This window comes from Trichechus manatus, unplaced genomic scaffold (genome assembly GCF_000243295.1).
Source record: "Trichechus manatus latirostris isolate Lorelei unplaced genomic scaffold, TriManLat1.0 scaffold00126, whole genome shotgun sequence".
In the NCBI taxonomy this organism is placed as follows: Eukaryota; Metazoa; Chordata; class Mammalia; order Sirenia; family Trichechidae; genus Trichechus; species Trichechus manatus.
Genome location: NW_004444062.1, coordinates 4,538,975 through 4,563,252, shown reverse-complemented (window position 1 = coordinate 4,563,252; position 24,278 = coordinate 4,538,975). Strand labels below are relative to the sequence as shown.

Here is a 24,278-nt window from a genome sequence, read left to right as displayed (position 1 = left end):
TTTTTGTTTTTTTCTAAAATTAATTAAAAATTCCAATTGTCTCATATAGTCAGTACTTTATTACCTATTAACCACACACTGTTAATATCTGAAACTAGAACAGACCATAGGGTTTGGCTCACCTAAGCCATGTGCTCTTGGGAGAGACAAGTGATTGTAGCTGCCTTGTGATTGAGGAATACTGGAAGAAGGTAAAAAGGCAGAGATGGAAAAGGTAGCAAATGTCCAGCTGTCCAGGTATTTTAACCCCCCTCCTCCCCGTGCCTACCAAGGTTATACTTTTTTGTTTTTTTGATTGCTTGACTTGAATAAAAATGTTACTCAGGATGTGGACGGACAATAGTATCTGGTTTTGTGCTCTGTATTTCCTTAGAGATAACCCTAACTTAATTTTAGTCAGGGCGTTTCTTCCTGGTAATTTTAACTAATTTCAACACTAACTAGAGAACAACATGATTTTAGTATATTCACAATGTTGTGCACCATCACTGCTACCTAATTGTAGAACATTTCCTTCACCTCAAAAACCACGTACTGATTAGCAGTCACTCTCAATTCTTGCGTCCCTTATTTCCTGGCAACCACGATTCTACTTTCTGTTTCTTTAGATTTGTCTATTCTGGATATTTCATTTAAATATTATTATGCAATATGTTACCTTTTGTGACTGGCTTCCTTCATTAGCATAATGTTTTCAAGGTTCATCTATGCTGTAGCATGTATAAATACTCCATTTCTTTGCATATTATTCTTTATTCAGTATTGGATTTGGTTTTCTAACGCTCTGTTTTTGCATCTGTATGGTTGAGTGAGATTGACGTATAGTTTTTACTTCCTTGTCCTGCTTTGCCCGGCTTTGGTGTCACAGTTTTAGGAGTTTCACAAAATTCATTGTGAAGTGTTTTCTCTTTTTCTGTTTTCTGAGTTTACATAAGTTTGAGCATGTATTAGGAATTGCTTGTCTGATCTGATGTTTTCTTTGTGAAAATATTCAGTTGGAATTTGTTTACTATACCTAACTTTTCAAATTAATTGTAACATTTATAGTTTTTTCTTATCTTTAAATCTCTGTACCATCTGTACTTGAGTTTCCTTTTCAATCCTAATATGTTTATATTTATCTTCTTGACCTTGATTATTCTCACCAGAAATCAAATTTTTTTTTATTAGCTTTTTCAATTAAACAACTCTTGGTTTTGTTAATTTTCTCTATAGTAAGTTTATGTTTAATTCATTTCTACATCTCTTCCTTTGCTTTTTGAAAGAAAAATCTATTTTGCTTTGTTTATTCTATTATTTCTAAAACTCTTTTACTTGAAAATTTGGATCATTTATTTTTGATATTTTTTAATATGAGCATTTGATGCTTTAAGTTTCCCTCTAAGTACTACTTTAGCTGTTTCCAGAATTTATTATGTAAAACTTTTTGTTATCATTTAGTATTTTCTAAAATGCATTATTAATTTTATTCTTTAACCCCTGGGTTATTTGGAACTGTGCTTTTAAATGTATCTTTTTTTTCTTTAATTAGTTTTCAGTTTAACTGCACTAGGTCAGATTTTGTGGTTTGTATGATACTAATTCTCTGATATTTTTTAAGACTTCTTTTATGGCCTAGTTTATTGTCAATTTTTTTTTTTTTTTAAATAAACGTTCCATGTTTGCTTGACAACAATCTGTACTGTTTACAGGGTGTTAATATATCCATTAAATCGCCCTTGTTAATTCTGTTGCTCACATCTCCTATTATCTTTACTACTTTTTTTTTTTAATCGGCTTGATAGGTCAGTGTTTGAGAGGGATGGTGAAATCTCCCATTGTGAGAGAGGTGTGTTGAAATCTCCATTACATTGAATATGTCAGTTTCTTGTTCTACTTTTTTTGCTTTATATATTCTGAAGATATTTTGTTTAAGTGCATTCAAGCTTAGCGTTGTTATAGCACGCTAATGAATTGAATCTCTTATCCTTTTGTAGTAATTTTCTTTTATCTTTAATGCTAGTTTTGTCTTAAAGTGTAATTTGTCTAGTATAAAATAAAGCTATATCAACTTTGTTTTTATTATTATTTTAGTGTTATATCTTTTTCCATAACTTTACTGTAAATTTTTCAGTATCCTTATGTTTAACTCTATCACTTACAACTAGAATATGGCTGGGTTTTAAAAAATCCAGTCAATCTTTGGTTTTCAGTTGATAAGCTGTGTTACTTTATGATGATTTTGGTTATTTATGTTTCTTACTGTCTCACTCTGTGTTCTTTCTATTTATCTCACTTTTTCTGTGATTGTTTTTTCTCTTATAATACCTTTCTGGGATATAGTTGAATTTTTTTCTCCTATCATGCCTTATTTTGAGTCTTTTTTTTTTTTTTTTTAATTGGTTGAATACAAATTTTCTTATTCAATTTTTTCTTCTCTTCTAATTTGGAAATTATATACCTTATTTTTACTCTTTTAGTGGTTACCTTATAAATTTTATGTAAAATTTAAGTCTAAAGTTAATCTATTTCTTAGCCTGCCTCCTCACAAGGATTTCCAACATTTTAACTCTGATACTTACCTCCCTTCCAGCTTACATGCTATTGTTGTCCAGAGTATATGGACAATGTTTGATTTTACTTACTCATGTAGTTATCACTTCGTGCTTCATTTTTTTCTTGTGTCCTAGATGTTTCATCTGGGAATTTCCTTCTGCCTCACGTTCATCTTTCAGAATATTCTTTTTAGTGAAAGTCTGCTTGGTGAGAAATTCTTTTTTTTTTTTTTTCATCTGAAAATTCTTTTATTGCCCTCATCCTTGTAATATATTTTTGCTACTAGGTATATATATTCGAGATTGACAGTTGTTTTTTGTTTTTGAAGATAACATTTTATTCCCTTCTGAGTTGCATTATTATTCTTGTTAAATTAGCTTCATTCTAATTGTTGGTTCCTTTGTAGATGACATGGTCTTCTTTTTATTTCTGGTTGCTTTTAATGTCATCTTTTTGTCTTTGGTGATTGAGAATTTCATACTATGTTTCTAGTTGTTGATTTCTAATTATTTATCTTGTTTGGGATTTGTTTGGCTTCTTAAATCAGGGAATTGATGTCTTTCATCAGTTATGGAAAATTCTAAGCCATTTTTCTTGAAATTGCCTCTGTCCCATGCACTCTCTTTTTTCTTTCTGGGACTTAAAGTAGACACACACTAGACCTTTTTGCTCTGTTCTCCATGTCTATGTCTCTTAAACTCTCTTTCATATTTTCTATCTCTTTGCTTCTCTGTGATCTGAAACCAGATAAGACTGAGGTAGGTAAATATGAAAGCCAGTTTTGCCCAGGTGGCAAATGCTAATATTAGCACTGGGATCTGGACACTAAGCTTTGGATGCAACCTGAGATAGGAGAACTGCAACTGAGATGTTTTCATTAAGATAAGACCCTTGAGGAACTAAAGCATGCCATCTAGCCTTCTGGCAGATGTAAATCCAAATGCTGTAAGAAAGCACCCCAGTTTAAGGCCTAAGGATTCCCGTATATTAGGTTCAACCAAATATGAGCTCATAAACAAAATCATACAAAGAAATAAGTTACCATGACTTAAAAGTACACATAACAAACTTCATATTTGAATACCCAGAGACTTCATACTAGGGATTTTTTTTTCTTTTATTTAAAATGCTTTAAGAAATAACCTTGCTTTAATTCACTTGGGATCTAGTTTTATTCTAACAGGAGGCCCCTTCAGAGTACCTGATCTGCCATATTGGCGGAACTGAAAGCCTCTGTAGTGAGATTTTTTACAGTGGCATGGTGTTTAAGAGCTAGGCCGCTAACCAGAAAGGTCAGCAGTTTGAATCTACCATCTGTTCCTTGGAAACCCTGTAGGCAGTTGTATTCTGTCCCGTAGGGTTGCTATGAGTCAGAATTGACTCGACTGCAACGGGTTTGGTTTTGGTTAGGTTAATAATTAAAGCCTTGAAATGATAGTTGTATTCTTGTGAGATTTTTGCAGAGCTTGAGAATAACTTCATTTAAAGTTTTTGGAGTCTACTGGTTTTTTCTAAATTCCTAAGGATATTTGGAAAAGATTGTATGGAATGATTAAGTAAATCATAATTTAAGAAATCCTGAATAAAATGATAATTAGAAGCAAATAGTATATATTGTGTCATGACAAACTACTATTTTTATGTATAACAAAATACCATGTTTTCCTTGACATTATTTTATTTTATTTTAACTGTGTTATCAGTATTTGTTCTACCTTTCTCTTCCCTGGAATTTTCAGGCGTAATATTCATGGGATAAGCAAAGAAAAAATAACAAGAATGTTGGAACACTATCAACGTTTTGTTTCAGTGCCAATAATCATGAGTTCTTTGGTTCCAGAGAAAATTGAGTGTGTTGAGTTATGTGTATATTCTTGTGAGGACAGAAGTACTAGGTAGGTTAAAACACCTTACCTGCAAAAAATTCAAGATTTTGGAGCTTGGGAAATGACTGCCGATTAACTTTAAAAATATGCTAGGCCTTTGTTATTTGCTGTGGTTTAGGTATAGTCTTACCTGGTTTAGGTATCGTCGTACCTGGTTTAAGATGTGTATGGTTAGCAAGAGAAGTAAAAATTTATATGAGAGATGACATGGAAGTTTTCTCATTGACCTCAGGGTTTTATGAGACCATAATTATACTATGAATATTCCTGCCTTCTTTTTGTAATTTAATCTGCTATTCTTCTAGTATTTTCTTTATCTCTTCTGTTTTTATTTCATATATCCTCATGTTACCTCTTAATTTTCTTAGATATCAGTAAAAGTACTTTCTTCAAACTAGTATCATAAAATTAATCATTAATGTAATACAAGTCATGGCCTTGTGGAAGTTTACAATCCAGGATAGTATTGATTCTGTTAATATTTAGGACATATAAACAATTAAATAAATAAGTGAATAAAGAAGAATCTTAAATACATATAGCAGTTTGAAACGCTCATATTTTATGATGGAAAGGGGTGGAGAATTGGGAGTAGGGAAGAGAAAATTTATAAATGTTCTTTTTATTGAGAAACAGTGTTGCTACGTGGTTAAGAGCATGGGCTCTTGAGCCATGTTTCCTGGGTTCAAATCCTAAAGCTCTTAAATCTTTGACAAATTACAAAATATCTGTATACCTAAGGCTCTTATTTGTAAAATAGCAGTAACAACACTCATTTCACAAAGATCTCATCAGGATTATGAATTAATATATGTAAAGGACTTAGTATTTGCAACAAAGAAAACTCAGTGTTAGGTATAATTTCACTTAGGATGGTTTCATGGGAGAGTTGGGACTTGGAGAGCTTCTGCTAAAGAAAGAAAGGAAGATGAGTTGACAAACTGAATAAGGAAAAACCATTGAAATTGAAAGTGTAATGATTAGGCAAAAGTTCTGTGAGTCTGAAATTGATATTGAGGATGGGTTTTTTAAATTCAACAAATGACGTATCAGAAGAGACCTTCCCCTTCTCACCCTCATTTCTCTTAATTGTGTAATTGGTAGACTGTTTGTGACTTTGTAGATAAAGTTTAATAGTTTCCCTCTGTAGCAAATGACAGATAGGTTGTATAGAGGCAGGACCTAGTTTCAAGTATGTTAAGCTTAAATAGGTCAGAAAGAAGTCAGGGAAGTGATGTCCTCTCCTGGGAACAGAATTTAGAGCCTTAACTTTAACATTTAATGCATAATGAACACCTAAACTAAAAATCTCCTATTTACTGTTCAATTTGAAAAAAGTTTGAGTGCTTTCTATGTGCTAAGCGTTGTGCTAGGTGCTGTGGTTACAACAAAGGGATGTGTTCATAGTGTCTTAGGGAAAGATCAAGAATAGCTTTTCTGATCTTAATCTAGTTCATTTCTAGCATTTTAAAAATAAATAAATGTGAAGTGCCCCTGTCTTTCAATTGATGCTTCTTTAATTTAAATCATTGTATTAATGGCACCATTAAGAGACTTCTTTATGATACTCTTTAAAAAAATCTTACAGCCCAAAAGACAACGAAGATACTACCTCTGCAGAAGAAGAAAATGTTTTATCCTCGTCTTTGAAGCACCTAGAGTTAACTGAAGAAAAGACACTTGAAGTGACAAATGAAACTGTGTTACCTGAGGATGTTTCATTTCTCCTTAATGCAGATTTAGACAAAGGAAGAAAAGAAATAAGTGGTATGAATCATGACATTCAGAGTGCTTTCATACAGGAAAGTCCAGACATGTGTTTTTCCGACTCTGAAAGCAAAGTACAGGTAATAGACAAAATAGAAAAAGAAGAGCAAGTAGAAATGGCTTCTGAAAAACAATGTAGTAAAACTGATGTAGATAGTTCAGTGGAGACAGTATCACTGAGTATTTACTATGATGAAAATAAGCAAGAGGACTGTAATCTTGCAAAGACTGTACCACTTCAAAACGAAAAATTTTTACCGGGTGAAGTACTGGAGGAAAGAACAACAGTAAAGAAAAAAGCCTTTGGGAAACAAAAAGGCAAATCAGCTTTGGAAAAGTTCCCAAGAGATGAGCTATCAGATTTTGTTGGTGACTGGCCAGTTGATAAGACTATTGGTCAAAGGACAAAAAGGAACCGAAAAACTGAAAAAGCATCATCTGTACAAAGTGACAAAAAGTATAATTGCCCTCAGTCATGCAAAGTATTAGGTGATAGTGTATCTCTGGATATAGATTGTATCCAGCAACGAAGATCTCCGCATGATAATGTAGAAGAAGACATGAAGTCACAGTGCGATGATGCTTCAGAATCCTTCAGTAGTTGTAAATATATTTTTACAAATACTGAAAAAATTATGTCAAACTCATTCAAGATTGTGGCTGACTGGCCTTCATCTGATTCGGCTGACTGGCCTTCATCTGATTTAGCTCAGAGACAGCGCAGATCAAGAACGCCAAAGGCTCGTTTCAATGAACCTGATCTAAAATTTGGAATCAGAGACAATATGAGTGAAATGTCCTTGTATACAGCACACGAGGCCTGTTGGGGCACAAGCCCTGAAGAACTAAAAACATTGGGTAGCTCCTGTCTAGGTAGTTCTGAAATGCTGTCCAGTGAAATGACCTGGGAGAATAAGATTTGTCTAAGTGAAAAGAATCATGGGCAACATGCATTGTGTCTGTCTTTTACCAATAGTGCGCCCATTGTTTCTGAAGTAGCGGAGCCACAAATTTTAGCTGAATTTCCAGAGGGAAAGTCTAAAGGAGTCCCTGGAATAGAAATCGGCTTGTGTACCCAGACTGAACCTCAGGATTTTGCTCTCTTATGGAAAATAGAAAGGAATAAAATTACTGTTTCGGATTCTGTTAGAGTATTAACAGGAAGACTAGATGGATTTAAACCGGAAGCCTTCAATATTAACACAAAATCAGATGTTCCAGAAACAATTCCGTATAGGGTGATGCATGACAAAAGCACATATGTTGAAGAAAGTGAGCTTACCAGTGCTGATGAATCTGAAAATCTTAATATTCTTTGTAAAATATTTGGATCCTTTTCATCAGAAGCCCTGAAAGACTTATATGAGAGGTGTAACAAAGATATTATTTGGGCCACAAGCCTTTTGTTAGATTCTGAAACTAAATTATGTGAGGATACTGAATTTAACAATTTCCACACATCAAATGATGGATCACAAACTGGGCCATTTTCTCTGGGGTTAGATCTGAAGGAAATTATTAGCCCAAGAGAGACGTTAAAGGGTTCTAATTCTGTTTCGGAATTTAGGCATGGAATTGATATCAGTAACGCTAATGCGAAGCATGCCTGTGATGGGGAAAAGGGAAACTCAGAGCAGGCAGAAATAAGGGCTTTAACTCCTACAGCTGCTGTAGATCTAAAGAATGCTAGTGAACCACTCTCTAATAGTCAGGGAGAATTTTCAGGTACTACCACTAAAGATGTGAGTGAAATGGAAAAAAGTCCAGTAGCCACAGAGGATGGAGACAGTATGCATTCTTCTTTGAATTGGTCTGATATTTTAAACTCTGTATCAAGCACTTCAAATCTCAAATTACATGAAGAAGTTTATTTTACTGACCCTTTTGAGGTAAAGAAAAATGAAAATCTTTCAAAAGATAGCGTGGAATTTCAGATACACGAAGAATTTATGGATGAAGATATGCAGGAAATGGAGAAAATTCTAATGGCAGGGAATAGTTGGTCACCTGGAGTTAGTGAAGAAGATAAAACTGAGATGTTGAATCCCACTCCAGTGATGGCCAAGTCTCTGACCATAGACTGTCTGGAACTGGCATTACCCCCTGAGTTGGCATTTCAACTCAGTGAATTATTTGGCCCTGTTGGTATTGATTCAGGTAAGAAAAAGTAAAATACCTACATGCGTATCTTAGTTTGAATACAATTTAGCCTGTTGTATTTTGATTATAAAATTATTTCGTGTTAACTGAAATGTAAAAATTATTTGTGTCGCCTGACTACACATAGTACATTATTTTTGATGCAACATGTTTATCGAGGATTTTTAAAAATGTAATTTTGAAGAAATAGGGAGTATTTATATGGAGTGTGTATAACTCATTATATTGAAAGTGTTCTTTGGCATTTACCTCACACTCATTTGTACAGATGAATCTTTTGTAGTCCTCTGGTGCTACTCCAGATGCACTTAAGGGAAGATTAATTCTGTAGGGCACACGTATTGAAAAGTATTGACTAGTGAAGATGAATAAATTTAGTATATTTAGACTAATGGAAATGAATAGATTAAATTTTATAATATTTATACTTCTATTTATAAGATAATATGATAATTCTAATGTTATTATAAAGCTTTGTGTAATCATACCAGCTTAGACATGTGAAAACAGTGGCATAATTACATAAACAAAAATATGCCAAGAAATTTAGTAACTAGAAACATGGATTAGTAATTGATAATATAAATTAGTTTTATGATATAGAAGGTGGTTGATTACATTTTCTGCAAATGTATAATGAGTAATGAGTATATTTTCTTTTTTTTCTCCCCTCACAAGGGTCTCTAAGAGCTGAGGATTGTGTGGTTCATATAGATCTGAATCTGGCTAAAGTGATTCATGAGAAATGGAAAGAATCTGTAATGGTTGGTAGGCTTCTTTTTATTAAGAGCTCGTTTTGTGTTCATTTTGTCACTTTTGATCTTCAATAAAATCTACTATGTTATATGAAAGAATTCTATTGCATTTTGATTTTTGACAGAGAGCGAACTTTTACCAGTTAACAGATTACTGTCTTTTTTTCCTCTTTCCAATATTTTAAATTATTTCCAGAGTGGCCAAATTATGTAATTAGTGATGGAACTCAATGTGATGGTTGATTTTTTTTTTCTAAAGGAAAAAAAAAACGTGAGTTTTTTACTCCCTAAATTAAATACTGCAATGCTGATCGATTAAATTTCAAAGTTTTTTTAAATTCAACAGAAGAGCTCTATAAGTAGAAAAATTATGTAGATATAGCTGTACTTTATCTAGCTAGCTTTATTGTTTTACTTAGATTTACTAAGAATAATTTCCAGTTATATAAGGGGAAATAATTTCTAAAGTAAAATAATATAACCTTGTTTAGTAATGTACCCCTCTTCGGCCTTGCATTTTTGTTTAGGAGAGACAACGACAAGAAGAAATATCCTGTGGCAGGCTTCTAGGAGGTAAAGTACATTATTTTTAACTTCTAATGTTCTTGTTTTGATGTTAAAACTTGGGGTGTGTGTGTGTATGGATTTTAATTCATTCTAAATGTATGTTCACAAAATATATTACCCAAGAATTTTTGATTTGCAAATAAAGTTCTTTAAAAAAATTTAACATTTAATGTTGTTATAAATTAAAATTTAAAAAACTTAAAGGAGGAATAAATCCTCTATAGCATATGTTTAACTTTCACGAGTGCTGTGAACACCTAAGATGTGCTCTAACACAGATAGTCAGGCTGCTTCCTGTTAAGGTTGTGCTTTTCATGAAAGAAAACTGTTTTGAGAGCAGTAAGGTAAAGGACATCATGCTAGGTAAAGTAGAGGGTCAGCGAAAAAGAGGAAGACTCTCAACGAGATGGACTGACACAGTGGCTGCAACAGTGGGCTCAAGCATAACAGCGATTGTGAGGATGCCTCAGTACAGGGCACTGTTTTTGTTCTGTTGTACATAGGGTCGCTATGAGTTGGAACCGACTCAATGGCACCTAACAACAACAAGGTTTTTATGTATTTATAGAGATTATCATTAAAATATTACTTGGTTATTCAAAATTTTTATTGACATTCATATTATTAGAACCCAAAAAATCAGCCTGCTTTTGTGCTGCATCCTGCCAATATTTGATTCCAGAAAACTTCTCTATGATAGTGTTGTCTTCAGTGATTGGTGCAGGATGGCAGACCTGTTAATACGGGTCCTCCTTTGGTGCGTGAGTTTCTTCATATGTGCCTTTGGGCCATTCCACACCGGAACCAAGGCAAGGAGCTCCAGGTTGAAGTTTCTTAGGATCTACTTTGTTCAAATTTGTGCTCATGCCATAGCTTCAACAGCTAAAGCTGTTTGAGGGATATAGGTACCAAAAAGGTATCAGGATTATGTGTATGCCAGTATCTGCCTGGAAAGCTAAGGAATATATCAGAATGTGTTGATATCCCTAGAGATGTTGAAATGTTACACATTAAATCCTGTTATTTTGAATTTCTTAAAATGTTCAGTTCCTTCCTTATGTTAGATATCATATGCTCAATATTTATTTTGTTCCTCCAGTGGGTCTTAGGTTTGCCAAAATATTTATCCTTTACATCCTTGGACTGGCTGGGCAGAGGCTGAAGCCACTAGAATGTGGAGCTGCTCTAGCTGATCACCTCTAGCTGGCTGCAGCCTCTTCTGTTTGAGTATCCTATATAGACTTTTCTATATATACATAATATATAGAGAGTCCCTGGGTGGTGCAAATGGTTAAGCGCTTGGCTACTACCTCAAAGTTGGTGGTTTGACCCACCCAGAGACATCTCGAAGACAGACCTGGTGATCTGCTTTCAAAAGGTCACAGCCTTGAAAACCCTGTGGAGTGCAGTTCTACTCTGCACATATGGGGCCATCATGAGTTGGAGCCAATGTGACAGTAATAAACAACAACATAATATATATGTTATATATATATATATATGTATTCTCTATATATGAAAGTCCTATATGTAATATATATATAAAAGTCCCTATGTAGACTTTTCATCATTTTCCACGTGTTGATGTGATATGACAAAGAGTCGGAAGCATTGATCGATTTACAATTAAACCGGGGTCATTGCTCATTTGAAATAGTCCCACATTTATGTATATTATTTCTTTCTTTCAATTATGTGAAGAAGATATATATGGAAATTTCAGAGTTGTGTTATATTTATAAGCTGAAAAGTTTAAAATGCCATGTTTCCTAGGTCTCTTTGAAGCAGATGCAACAGAGTGAATAATATTGCTTAATGTGCACATTTATTATTTAGACTATGACACTCTTTATACTGCTTTTATAGATCCTTCTCTGTTTGGGCATATTGATAATCCTGAACAAAAATCATCTCAAAGAACAGGCAAAAAATTACTGAAGACTTTAGCAGCATCTGAAATGCTACCCTTATTGGATCATTGGAATACACAAAATAAAAAAGTGTCACTCAGAGAAATAATGTCAGAAGAAATTGCCATACAGGAAAAGGAGAATTTGGTATGATTAGCATAAATATTAAACCATTGTCGTTGACTCTGGTTGATTGTGCATATTTACTTTGTGATTTCCTTTTGATTCTGTTATTTCCTACTCTGGAATCCATATTTAGCCCGATTGAATTTGATGTTAAAATTGAAAAATGTTTTAAATAATTTCAAAATCGAGGTTTTTGCTTTTGGGAAATTAGTTGATACTCCTATAAAAATAGGCTGTCTATGTTAAATCTGTGTTGTTTTCAATTTAATTTTGTAGGTCATTGAGCTACATTTTTTTAAAAATGTATCATTTGTGCCTTTAATTTTTTATTTCTAGAAAAATATGAAAGAAATCTTTCATTTACAGATAATTTCATACATAAATTAGTAATAAGAAATGTCTTACTATTGAAGTATCGTTCATCTTTGAAACAATATTTTAAAGAAAAATTCTAGAAACTTATGAATTGGAATTAAAAAAATTACTCTATTTTTTTCTAACTTCCAGTAAACAGATTCAGACAGAAACTTCACTTTACTTTGAACTTTGTATTTATTTATTTTTGTTCCTTATTTTAACACATCTAATTATTTGAAACCACAAGGGAATTGATTTCTTTTGCATTTCTTAGCCTTTTTTGGGATTCTGAAAAATTAATATTAGAGAATTTCAGAATCAAAAGAGAAAAGACCTTAGAAGTTAGTCAGTTCTCAAGGAAAGAAGTATTACTTGGTTGGTAATCTTAAAACATTTTTATACTCTTTCTTACTCATTCGACCGCGCAAAAGAGCACCGTTACATTTGACTGACATACATAGATTTGGGGCATGGGAGGAATGATAGAATTCCTTCACCTTCTTTTCGTTCTCCCAATTATCTTGTTTATTAAATTGGAAATATGCTACTATTCCCATCTTTGCATCTTTATATAATGCAAGCAATAATCTCTTCAATAGCATCTTACTATTTTAGTGTTGTTTCAAATATCCTCTTCACTTAATATGTATAATAAATTGGAGAAATGGATTTTCTTTTAAAAAACTAAGGAAAGCTTATGCCCAACTGGTGTGACACTTTTTGTTAAAATGCCCTTTTCCACTGCTGAAACTCTTCTTTATGGTTCTAACCTACCTTTTAGCCTCTGAGTATAATAATGAACAAAAGAATTTCTTTTGACTTACCAGTTTAATACATTTTTTAAAAAATCCATCATGTCTGCTTGTCTTTCTATGGGTTGGGTAATAGAATCTGGACAACACTGGTCCCAAGGACCCAGCCCCTTAGGTAGAACCTCAGAAAGATAATTTCTTTATGCTTTCTCCTCACTCTTTGTGCACAAAGGTGAAGTACACTTTGTACTTTTTTAAGCAAAGGTTATAAAACAAACCTTAGGCATAATATATGAATAGAATACTTAATTGTAAGATGATTACGGTTATGAGTTGTCAGTTCATTGATGAGACCTCAGAATTTATGGTTTAGAAACCATGACCTGGTAGATGGCTAATAAATCTGACCACTGTTTTTTAGTGAGTACAGATTATAATGCATATTTTACATAAAACTTACAGTATCTTTAATTGTTGAGGTGGCTTGTTTCCATCACTTTTGTTATGTGTCATGTGTTCAGCTTTACCAACCCCTTTTATTTGTCTGACTGTAACCCATCATGGTTCCTCTTTTATTGGTGTTGGGTGTTATAAATGACCTAGATATGGTTATGCCAAAAACAAACAAAAAATCAAATAACTATCCTAGGATTGTCCTGGGTTATTGTAAATTTAAGAATTTTTAGAGTCACCCTTGTTGCCTTTGAAATTTTATAGGAAGTTATCTTATTTTTCAGCATTAGGATCTTTGTAACAAACAAAAATATTATTTAGTTACATGAAAATGTCGAGTTGTCTTAGGGTTAGAAGTCACTTTAAGAATATTTGACCAAAATCCTAGACTAGAAGTGAAATAGTAAATTTTAGGAAAGTTTTCCGTCTAGTAATTTAAACAGGCATATCCAAATAGGACTTGTGAAAAATAATAGTAACAATTCTCATGTAGTTATTTTGAGGAATAAATATGTTTGTGAAAATTTTAAAGGTGCAGGTAATCCCCAACTTAAACGACAGGGTTCTGTTTCGACCACTCCATTGTAAGTCATTTCTGACGTTAAGTTGAATACCTCATTTTTTTTTTTTTTGTAAGTTTTCATTATTATTACCTTTTATTATCAGTATCTTTATAAATCCGATCTTTATTTGTCTTTGGGGTTGGCATGAGAATGATAACATCAGCAAATTATGTGCTTCAATATTGTATGTGTGTATTACTAACAATAAGATATTTAAAAAAAAAAAGGGTGGTTTTAAATGCATTTTGCTGTAACTCAAATACGTTATAAGTCAGGGACTACCTGTAATTGTGAATTCTAAGATTTTCTGCTAACCTGAATGTGAAACTTATTTTGTACATTGTAGTTTCTGCCCGTTGAGAATATGTTTTGAGGACGTTGTTCACAGCATTACACAGTGTCCCTTTTATGAGGATCTATTGTAGAAATTTCTCTCAGGTTTCAGTACCAGAAAAAACTGTACTTCTTCTAAGCAACTCATTTGTTTTTAGTTATGGACACTGAGAATCTTTGTTTCCCCCTTTGCTTTGGCCAGAAAGAAGCTCAGAGCTAAATTTGTCACCTACCTTTTGCAATGTAAAGGCTATTATATTAAAAATTCAAGGTACATATAATGGTTTGTAATAACAAATGGGTGCTACTTTGAGACACGCATCAAAACATTATTATTACTGTATTATGTTAAAGATGTTTTGGTGTATCTGGAAGTATTTAATGTTTTTATACACGGAAAGGTACACAATATATCATATTTGACTAATAGATATGAACTGTACCTAACTGTTCTGACTTATGTACAAATTTAACTTAAAGATAGATTTAGGAACGGAACTCGTTCATTATCTGGGGACTGCCTATAATATGAATGTGTGAGTGTGTATATGTGAGGGTATGTATATATATTTATATATACATAGACACATATTATGTGTGTGTATATAAGTATATATATGTGATTATACGTATATATATAGAGAGAGCAGTTTCAAATACTTCACAAAAAATGGGATATAAATAAATAAATAGTGCAAGAATACTTTATTACTAATCTCAGCCTTTAGTCGGTGAAGAAAGTCTGTGATTGCTTTTAAATTGTCATTTTGCAACACAGTAGCCATGCTTTTGGATCATTGTAATTAGTATTATAAATTCTATTCTTAATGGTGATTTTTGTGTTTTTGCTTTAGAAAAGGGAGTCCCCTATGTTTGAAAAAGGTTTTGCCACCAAACTGAAGGGGAAGCAACTCTTCGAGATATTTCCAGCCATTAACCAAAATTTTCTGATGGACATTTTCCAGGACCACAAGTGAGTGCTAGAAGGATTGTCTCTGGTTTCTTCTGTCATGGCACTGAAAGTGTATCCCATATACTTTAACCCTTTATTTTTTTAAATAAATAAAAGTAATATACCCATAAAACCCCTTGCTGTTGAGTTGATTCCAACTCACAGCAACCCTATAGAACAGAGGAGAACTACCCCACAGAGTGTCCAAGGCTGTAATCTTTACGGAAGCAGATGGCCACATATTTCTCCTTTGGAGTGTCTGGTGAATTTGAACTGCCACCCTGTCAGTTAGCAACCGAGCACTAAACCACTGAGCTACCAGGGCACCTTACAGGTGTTATAGGCATATAATAAACAGTTCAAGTGCAGTCTACATAATGTAGAAAGTGAGTAGTTTCTGACAATTGATTTGTATTCCTCCTTAAATTTTTTTTCTTATGTATGCTGATGTGTGTGCATACCTGTATGTCTGTATGCTTTTGTGTGTATATATAAATATATATTCCACTAAAAAAGAGGTTGTGTGTTATATACTGTTTTGTAGCTTTGCTGATATTTATTTTTTGTCCATATATAGTTAACTGCTGTTTTTAAAGTCTATAGAGTCTTCCATAGTAGGAAAGCACCATAATTTATTTAAACATGCCCCTTTTTGTGGACTTTTTGACTATAAGAGAAGTTGGAAACCAGCTTGCATTGAGCATTCCTAAACATACATCTTTGTGGGCATGGGTGAATGCTATTGTAGGATAGTTCCTAGAAGTGAAATTTTTATAGCTAATGCCAACTTTACTTTAATAAAGGCTGGCAGTTTGAACCAACCCAGCAGTTCCACAGAGAAAGACCTGTCAATCTGCTTCCATAAAGATTACAGGCTAGGAAACCCTATGGGGCAGTTCTACTCTGTGAGTTGAAATCAACTCGAGGGCACCTACCAACAACAACAATATAGATTGTAGGAGTCTCTGGGTGCCACAAACGGTTAAGCACTCAAATGCTAATAGAAAGATTGGCTGTTTGAATCCACCCAGAGGCACCTTGAAAGAAAGACTGGGCAGTCTGATTCTGAGAGATCACAGCTATGAAAACCCTATGCAGCAATTCTCTGAAACACATGGGGTCGTCATGAGTTGTAACAGACTTGACGGCAACTTGGTGGTATATCAGTTACATGCACGGATATTTTAACCTTCCTTGGATATGAGAAATCTTTAAAATTTTTGACACTTTTATGGGAAAAATGAAAATTCATTATTGTTTAAGATTTCCTAATGACTAGTAAGGTTGAGCTCTTTTTTATGTATTTATTTTTAATTAATTGCTTTTAGCAGGTTTTACTTTGGTTGTTTCTATTTCTTTCTAGATTTGTGATTGCTCTTTATATATTATGTATGTTAATCTTTATGAATATAGAATGCATTTTTTTTGCTATGATACTTTTTTTTTTATTGTGGTGAGAATATACACAACAAAACATACGCCAGGTCAACAATTTCTGCATCCTACTGTGATACTTTTAATTTCTTATCCCTTATATAGTCTCTTTGGTCATATACATATTTTAATTTACATATTTTATCAGAAAATCTTTTCCTTTATTGTTTCTGAGTTTTATATAGTTTTTTAGGCTGCCCATCTTACTTGAATATTATGAAAGTATTCTAGTTTAAAAAATTTTAATTCATTTAATTTTTTTGTGTATGATATGAGATAGAGATCTGACTTAATTGTTTTCCCAAATGATTAGCCACATGAAAGGGTCATCTTTACCTACTGATATTAAATATAACCACTGTTATATACCACAATCTCAAGTATACATTTTCTTTTAAAGACTGTTCTATTCCATTGAGCTATTTGTTTGGTCCTAAGTTACCATCATATTGTTTTAATTATTGTAGTATTACAGTGTATTTTGATGTTTGGTATGTTAGGATTTCTTTTGATTTGAATAATATATACCTGAAAAAAATTCTGTGAGTACTTTTTTTTTTAAATTGTTTTATTATGATAAAAATATGTATAACAAAACATTTTCCAAATTGACATTTTTTACATGTACAGTTCAGTGACACTGGTTATCTTCTACATGTTTTGCAACCATCACCATTATCTGTTTCCAAATTATTCCACCACCCTTAACAGAAACTCAGTGCCCCCTAAGCTAAGGCTCCTTCTGACCGCCTTTCTCCCACCCCTGGTAACTTACAAATGAGTTTTGGTCTCTATACATTTGCCTTTACATGTAAGTGGGATCATACAATATTTGTCCTTTGGTGACTGACTTATTTCACTTAGCATCATGTTTACAAGACTTATCCATGTTGTATCACGTATCAGGACTTCATCTCTCTTGTGGCAGAGTTTTCCATTGTATGTATTACCACATTTTGTTTATCTATTCATGTGTTGATGGACATTTAGTTTGTTTCCATCTTTTGGCTATTGTGAACAGTGCTGCAGTGATGAATAAGATATGCCTTTGTTTCAGTTATCTGGTGCTATAACAGAAATACCACAAGTGGATGGCTTTAGCAAACAGAATTTTATTCTCTAATAGCCTAGGAGGCTAGAAGTCCAAATTCAGGGTGCCAGCTCCAGGGGAAGGCTTTTTCTGTCTGTCAATTCTGGGGGAAGGTCCTTGTTATCACCTTCGCCTGGCCTAGGAGCTTCTCAGCTCAGGCACCCTGGGTCCAAAGGACGTGCTCCACTCCTGGCTCTTCTTGCTTTTTAGTAATGAGGTCCCTCTCCTCTCTGCTCGCTTCTCTCTTTTATATCTCAGAAGAGATTTGACTCAAGATACAACCTAATCCTATAGATTGAGTCCTGCCTTATTAACATAACTTCCTCTAATCGTGCCTTATTAACATCATAGAGGTTAGGATTTATAACACACAGGAAAATTATGTCAGATCACAAGATGAAGGACAACCATACCATACTGGGCATCATGGCCTAGCCAAGTTGACACACATTTTTGGGAGACACAATTCAGTCCATAATAGCCTTTGATTATATACTTTTCTTAAATCCTTATTTTAGCAAGAATTTGTTCTAAATAGATGCCTTTTAAAAATCTTTTGAGAATCTAATACAGATTTTGTTCTTTAGTTTATTAATATATTAATAATAAGTGTTGTTAGTTGCCATCAAGTTGGCTCTGACACATAGTGACATTATGTATAACAGAACTAAATGTTACCTGGACCTGTGCCGTCTTCATGATCATTGGTATGTTTGAGTTCATTGTTGTGGCTATTCTATCAATTGGTTTCATTGAGGGTTTCCCATGTTTTCACTGACCCTCTATTTTACCAAACATGATGTCCTTTTCTAGAGATTGGTCTTTCCTGATGACATGTCCAAAGTAAGCGAGCCCGAGTTTTGCCATCCTTGCTTCTAAGGAGCATTCTGGTTGTATTTCTTCCAAAATAGATTTGTTTTGTTTTTTTGGCAATCCACAGTATATTCAGTATTCTTTGCCAACACCGCAATTCAAATGTATCCATTCTTCTGACTTATTTGTTCGTTGTCCAACTTTCTCACGTATGTGAGGTCATTGAAAAGACCATGGCTTGGGTCAGGCGCTCCTTAATCATCAAAGTGACATCTTAGCTTTTTAAAACGTTTAGCCTGCAGCTCAAATAAGTAAGGTGAATGGATACAATACTGCCATATATACCTCTGCCAATTTTAAACCACTCAATATCCTCTTATTCTGTTTACACGACCACTTCTTGATCTATATACAGGTTCTGTATGAGCACAATTAAGTATTCTGGAATTCCCATTCTTTGTAATGTTATCCATAATTGGTTATGATCCATACAAGTCAAACGCCCCCGCATAGCTGATGAAACACAGGTAAATGTGTTTCTCATAGTCTCTGCTTTTGGCCAAGATCCAACTGACATTAGCATTGATATCCCTCATTCCATGTCCTCTTCTGAATCTCGCTTGAACTTCTGGCACCCGGGTCAGCCATGGTGGACAAGTTTCAACTGAGTTTCCAGACTAAGTCTAGAAAGAAAGACCTGGCAATCTACTTCTGAAAACTAGCCAGTGTAAGCTGTACGTATAACAATAGAACATTGTCTGATATAGTGCTGGAAGATGAGTCCCTCAGGTTGGAAGGCACTCAAAATATGACTGGGGAAGAGCTGTCTTCTCAAAGTAGAGTCATCTTTAATGATGTGGATAGAGTTAAGCTTTTGGGACTTTCATTTGCTGGTGTAGCATAACTTAAAATGAGAAGGAACAGCTGCAAACATGTATTAGTAATTAGAACTTGGAGTGTACTAATTATGAATCAAGGAAAATTGGAAGTCATTAAAAATGAAATGGAACACTGAGAGGTTAATATCCTAGGCATTAATAAGCTGAAGTGGACTATTATTGGCTATCTTGGATCTGACAATCATAGGTCTACTATACCAGTAACAACAAATTGAAGAGGAACAGCATTGCATTTATGTCAAAAACAACATTTCAAGAGCTATCCTGAAGTACAGCGCTGTCAGTGATAGATTAATAACCATATGCCTACAAGGAAGACCAGTTGATACAACTATTATTGAAATTTACACACCAACCATGAACAGCAAAGAAATTGAAGATTTATATGACTTGCAACCTAAAATTGATTGAATGTATCACAAGATAGCATTGATAATTACTGGTGATTAGAATGTGAAAGAAACAAAGAAGAAGGAACAGTATTTGGAAAATATGGCCTTGGTGATAGAAATGATGCAAGAGATTGCATGATAGAATTCTGCAAGACAAATGTCTTATTCATCAGAAATACTTTTTTCTTCCCAACAGTATAATTGATGACCATACATGTGAACCTCATTGGATGGATTATACAGGAATCAAATAGACTACATCTGTGGAAAGAGACGATGGAGCAGCTCAGTATTATCTGTCAACGTAAAGCCAGGGGCTGGCTGCAGAACCGATCATCATTTGCTCATTTGTGATTTCAAGATGAAGCTGAAGAAAATCAAAACAAGTCTACAAGAGCCAAAGTATGACGTTGACTATATCCTGCCTGAATTTAGAGACCATCTCAAGAATAGATTTGATGCACTGAATACTAATGACTGAAGACCAAAAGAGTTGTGGGAAGACATCAAGCGCATCATACATGAATAAAGTAAAAGGTCGATAAAAATAAAGGAAAGAAGGTAAAGATGAAAATGGATGTCAGAAGAGAGTGAAACTTAAGCGCAGAGTAGCTAAAGCTAATGGGCGAAATATTGAAGTAAAAGAGCTGAACGGAAGATTTCAAAGGGTGGCTCAAGAAGACAAGGTAAATACTATAATAAGATGAGCAAACACTTGGAGTTAGAAAACCAAAAGGAAGGAACACGGTCAGCATTTCTTAAGCTGAAAGAACTGAAGAGAAAATTCAAGCCTCGGGTTGCAATCCTGAGGGATTCTATGGGCAAAATATTGAATGAGGCAGGAAGCATCAAAAGAAAATGGAAGGAATACACAGAGTCACTGTACCAAAAAGAATTGGTCAACATTCAACCATTTCAGGAGGTGGTATATAATTAAGAATTGGTATTGAAAGAAGAAGTTCAAGTTACACTGAAGGCATTCACGAAAAACAAGGCTTCAGGAATTGATGGAATACCACTACCAATGTTTCAACAAACTGATGTAATGCTGGAAGTGCTCACTTGTCTATGCTAAGGGATTTGGAAGACAGCTACCTGGCCAACTGACTGGAAGAGATCCATATTCGGGCGCATTCCAAAGAAAGGCGATCAAATGAAATGCAGAAATTATCAAACAATATTAGTATCAAATGCTAGAAAAATTTTGCTGACGATAATTCTGAAAGCCTGAGGCAGAAACAGCCTAGAGTTGTTCCTCAGGCAAGGTGAGGGGCTGAACAAGTGGTTTCTGGGGATGGCCAGGAGTGATTGGCCATTCAGGCCCCCCAGGGTAATTGGTTGATTGCCTCTATTTGCCTGCCAACAGCTGGATGATTCTCTCACCTATGGCTGTAGCTTCAACTTCATCCTAGTAAGAAGAGTAAGTAGGCTCAGTTACTGCAGCATGTGCCTGAGGTCTGGTCTACCAGAGCAGTACCCCTCAAACACAGATTGTGGAGACTGGCTTCCAGCCCCATAAATAGGCAAGCTGAAAGGTTTTAAGTCTAGACAGGATGCAGATAATTGCTGGTAGCTTCTGGCTCCAGTAATTCCCTCTGTGTTGAGCGTATCTGAGGTAGCCAGATGAGAGGGCTAAAGTAGAACTGATAAGCCCAAATGGCTCCTCTTCAAGAGTTGTTTTCAGTAAATTGAGGAATAGCAAGGTAGTACACTGATACCACATTTCTAAAATAGTCCTATGTGATCAGCCCTTTGTTATCTGGGAGAGATCAGGGGCATAAGTAGAATGAAATAATGAGTAGCAGTATAAAATCATTTATAATTTGTTTTGGAATGTGTTTCTTTAGATATTGGAAAGTTAGTGTTTCAGATGTTTGTCAATTTGTAGAATTTCATACTATTGATAATACAATATCACCATGAAAACATGCCTGGTTAATGTGGCAATGAGAGGGAGGATAGAGTTTTCCTCTTCCCTTTCTGTATCCTGCTTAGAATTTCTTTGTGTAGAACCCCATGGTATAAGTGAAAAGTGGAATTTGACACAATCTAAGTGTCAGCTTAATGGCATATTGTGTTTTTGATGTTCCAAGGAAACTGAAACCATGTGTGACTCCAGGAAAATACTTAAAGAATATAAGTCATATAATGAAAGAAAGATTTTGTTGTCGATATCATCTGCCTGGAATAAAAGATCAGAAATTGAGTTATCAATATGTTACCTTTTGATATTCACTTTTTAAAAACTAGTTTCTGAGCCTATTACTTGACAGTATTTCTCTGATCATTTTTGAGGTTTTGAAGTACACAATGAGCATTTAATTTCCATGTTGACAATTAAAAGTGAGCTAGTTTTTCACCTTATAAAATGCTTGCAGGATTGCTTATGTTTCCACATAACTTTTATTTTCATTTATTGATATTACTTTTGTACTTAAACTTTCTACAGTTATTGTTTAGAACAAACAGTGCAATTTCTAAACTCTGTTCTTGAAGGAGACCCTGTAAAAACAGTTGTAGCACAAGAGTTTGTTCACCAAAATGAGAATGTCACCTCTCAAACTGCACAGAAGTCTAAGGAGAAAAAGGTATGGAGTTATTTATTTTTACTATAATGATAAATAGTTGTATATAAAAATATAATAGGTTCATTGAGATAGTTTAATGATTATTCCTCACTATTTTGACTAGATTGGAAATTTGATCACCAATAAATAGCATATTTGGTTTAAAATATCTATTTACTCAAAAGAATTAATTTATAGCTGATTACAGTTTTTTTCTTTAATGCAGACAAGCAAGTGAATTTCTACATCCTACTGTGTAAACTGTACATGTTAGAGTATAAGGCTTACTTGAATAGCAGTGAGGTGGTAATATGATGGGCCTTAAGGTATAAATAATATGGGCATAAGTTTTGGCAAATTTGATTTTTCTGGTAGTTTTTTTATCTGGAATGGTTCGTCTTATAATGAGGATATGCAGTTACTAACCAATGTTAAATTGAGGGTGTAGGCCTAACAGGTTTAGTTCTTGTAGAGAGTAAGATACACTTAAATTGTTACAGGATTTTCTGAGCAAAGCCAAATTGCTAGGTTTTCATTTTCTGTTTTTGTATTTATGAATGTGTTTGCTTTTATTTTAAAATCTGTCTCTAATGAAGTTGACTGAAAATTATATGTTATTTTGTGGATATCAGAATGCAATTTCAATATGGAATTGCAACTGAAATATCCTTCAGTAATAAATATAATAAGTCTCTTTTATATATATTGTGTATAATAATATGCTTTATTAAAGTATATTGACTAAATATAAAGCATAAGTATATGCAGCAATACATACATGTTTTTTGATTCTTGGCTCTTAGAAATGATTTACTTCAACTTGGTTGTTATTTTGACATGTTTTACCTGATGAAGGAGCCCTGGTGGTGCAGTGTTTAAGTGCTTGGTTGCTAAGTGAAAGGTCAGCGGTTTGAACCCACCAGCTGCTCCGTGGAAGAAAGATGTGGCAGTCTGCTTCCATAAAGATGACACCCTTGGAAACCCTATGGGGTACTTCTACTCTGTCCTATAGAGTCACTATGAGTCAGAATTGACTCGATGGCAATGGGTTTGGTTTGGGTTTTGGTTTTTACCTGATGAGTTTAGATGATTAATTTGTAGTTTTTGATACTTAATGATTGAATAGTTAATCCAATTGCAGAGCCTAATACTTGAGCAGTCATCATAGTGCTGCTAAATGTAGCCCAACAGAAAGTTTTTGAATGAAGAATACTGTAGGATGCCATAAGGTTGGTCTAAGCAGAAAGGGAATCAGTTAGAAAAATGCCTGTCTAAAGAATGAACATGGTAACACATTTTAGTCTATAGAAAATAAATGTAAAGGGTGTATATGAAAGTCCTCTTAATGCTCTGATGTTTGGTAGGATAAGGCCCTCTTCAAGAATGTTGGGCTTCATTGCCTTGTTTTATTTTCTTCATTGTGGTAAAATACGTATAACAAAACATTTACCATTTACCATTTTTACGGGTACATTCAGTGACATTAATTACTTTTACCATGTTGTGCAACCATCACCACACCACTGTTTCCAGATTTTTTCATCACTCTTAGCAATACCTGCCGATTTCCTCATTTTTGAAACAAGGAAGTATGAGTCCAGCTTTGATATTTTTCAAGATTGTTTTGGCTGTTCTTGACCACTTACATGTCCTTAAGAATTTTAGGATGAGCTCATCAGTTTCTGCAAAGAAGCCAGCTGGAATGTTGATGGAGATTACATTGAATTTTTAGATCAGTTTGAGAATATTGCCATCTTAACAATACTAAGTCTTCCAATCCCATGAACATAGGATATCTTTTTTTTTGCTTTCTCACATTTCCAAATCTTTTCTTTTCTTTTTTAAAATTTTTTATTGTATTTCGGTTGAAGGCTTACAGAACAAATAGTTTCTCATGAAATAGAAGTACACATGTTGTTTTATAACATTGGTTAACAACCCCACAACATATCAACCCTCTAACTTCT

General features: G+C 34.0%; 1 protein-coding gene across 3 annotated transcripts in view; it reads left to right on the top strand.

The window, feature by feature from the left end:
• The window catches only part of N4BP2 (NEDD4 binding protein 2), a 104,057-nt gene that overhangs the window by 45,299 nt on the left and 34,480 nt on the right, over positions 1–24,278 (top strand). For 2 of the 3 annotated variants that reach the window (XM_004384658.2, XM_023738929.1), the window contains exons 7-13: positions 4,275–4,430; positions 6,010–8,345; positions 9,027–9,112; positions 9,631–9,676; positions 11,537–11,727; positions 15,019–15,137; positions 22,194–22,332. In XM_004384658.2, the coding sequence (XP_004384715.1) occupies positions 4,275–4,430; positions 6,010–8,345; positions 9,027–9,112; positions 9,631–9,676; positions 11,537–11,727; positions 15,019–15,137; positions 22,194–22,332 (3,073 nt within the window). The remainder of the gene's footprint in view (positions 1–4,274; positions 4,431–6,009; positions 8,346–9,026; positions 9,113–9,630; positions 9,677–11,536; positions 11,728–15,018; positions 15,138–22,193; positions 22,333–24,278) is intronic. The other variant, XM_023738930.1, reaches the window with a different exon arrangement.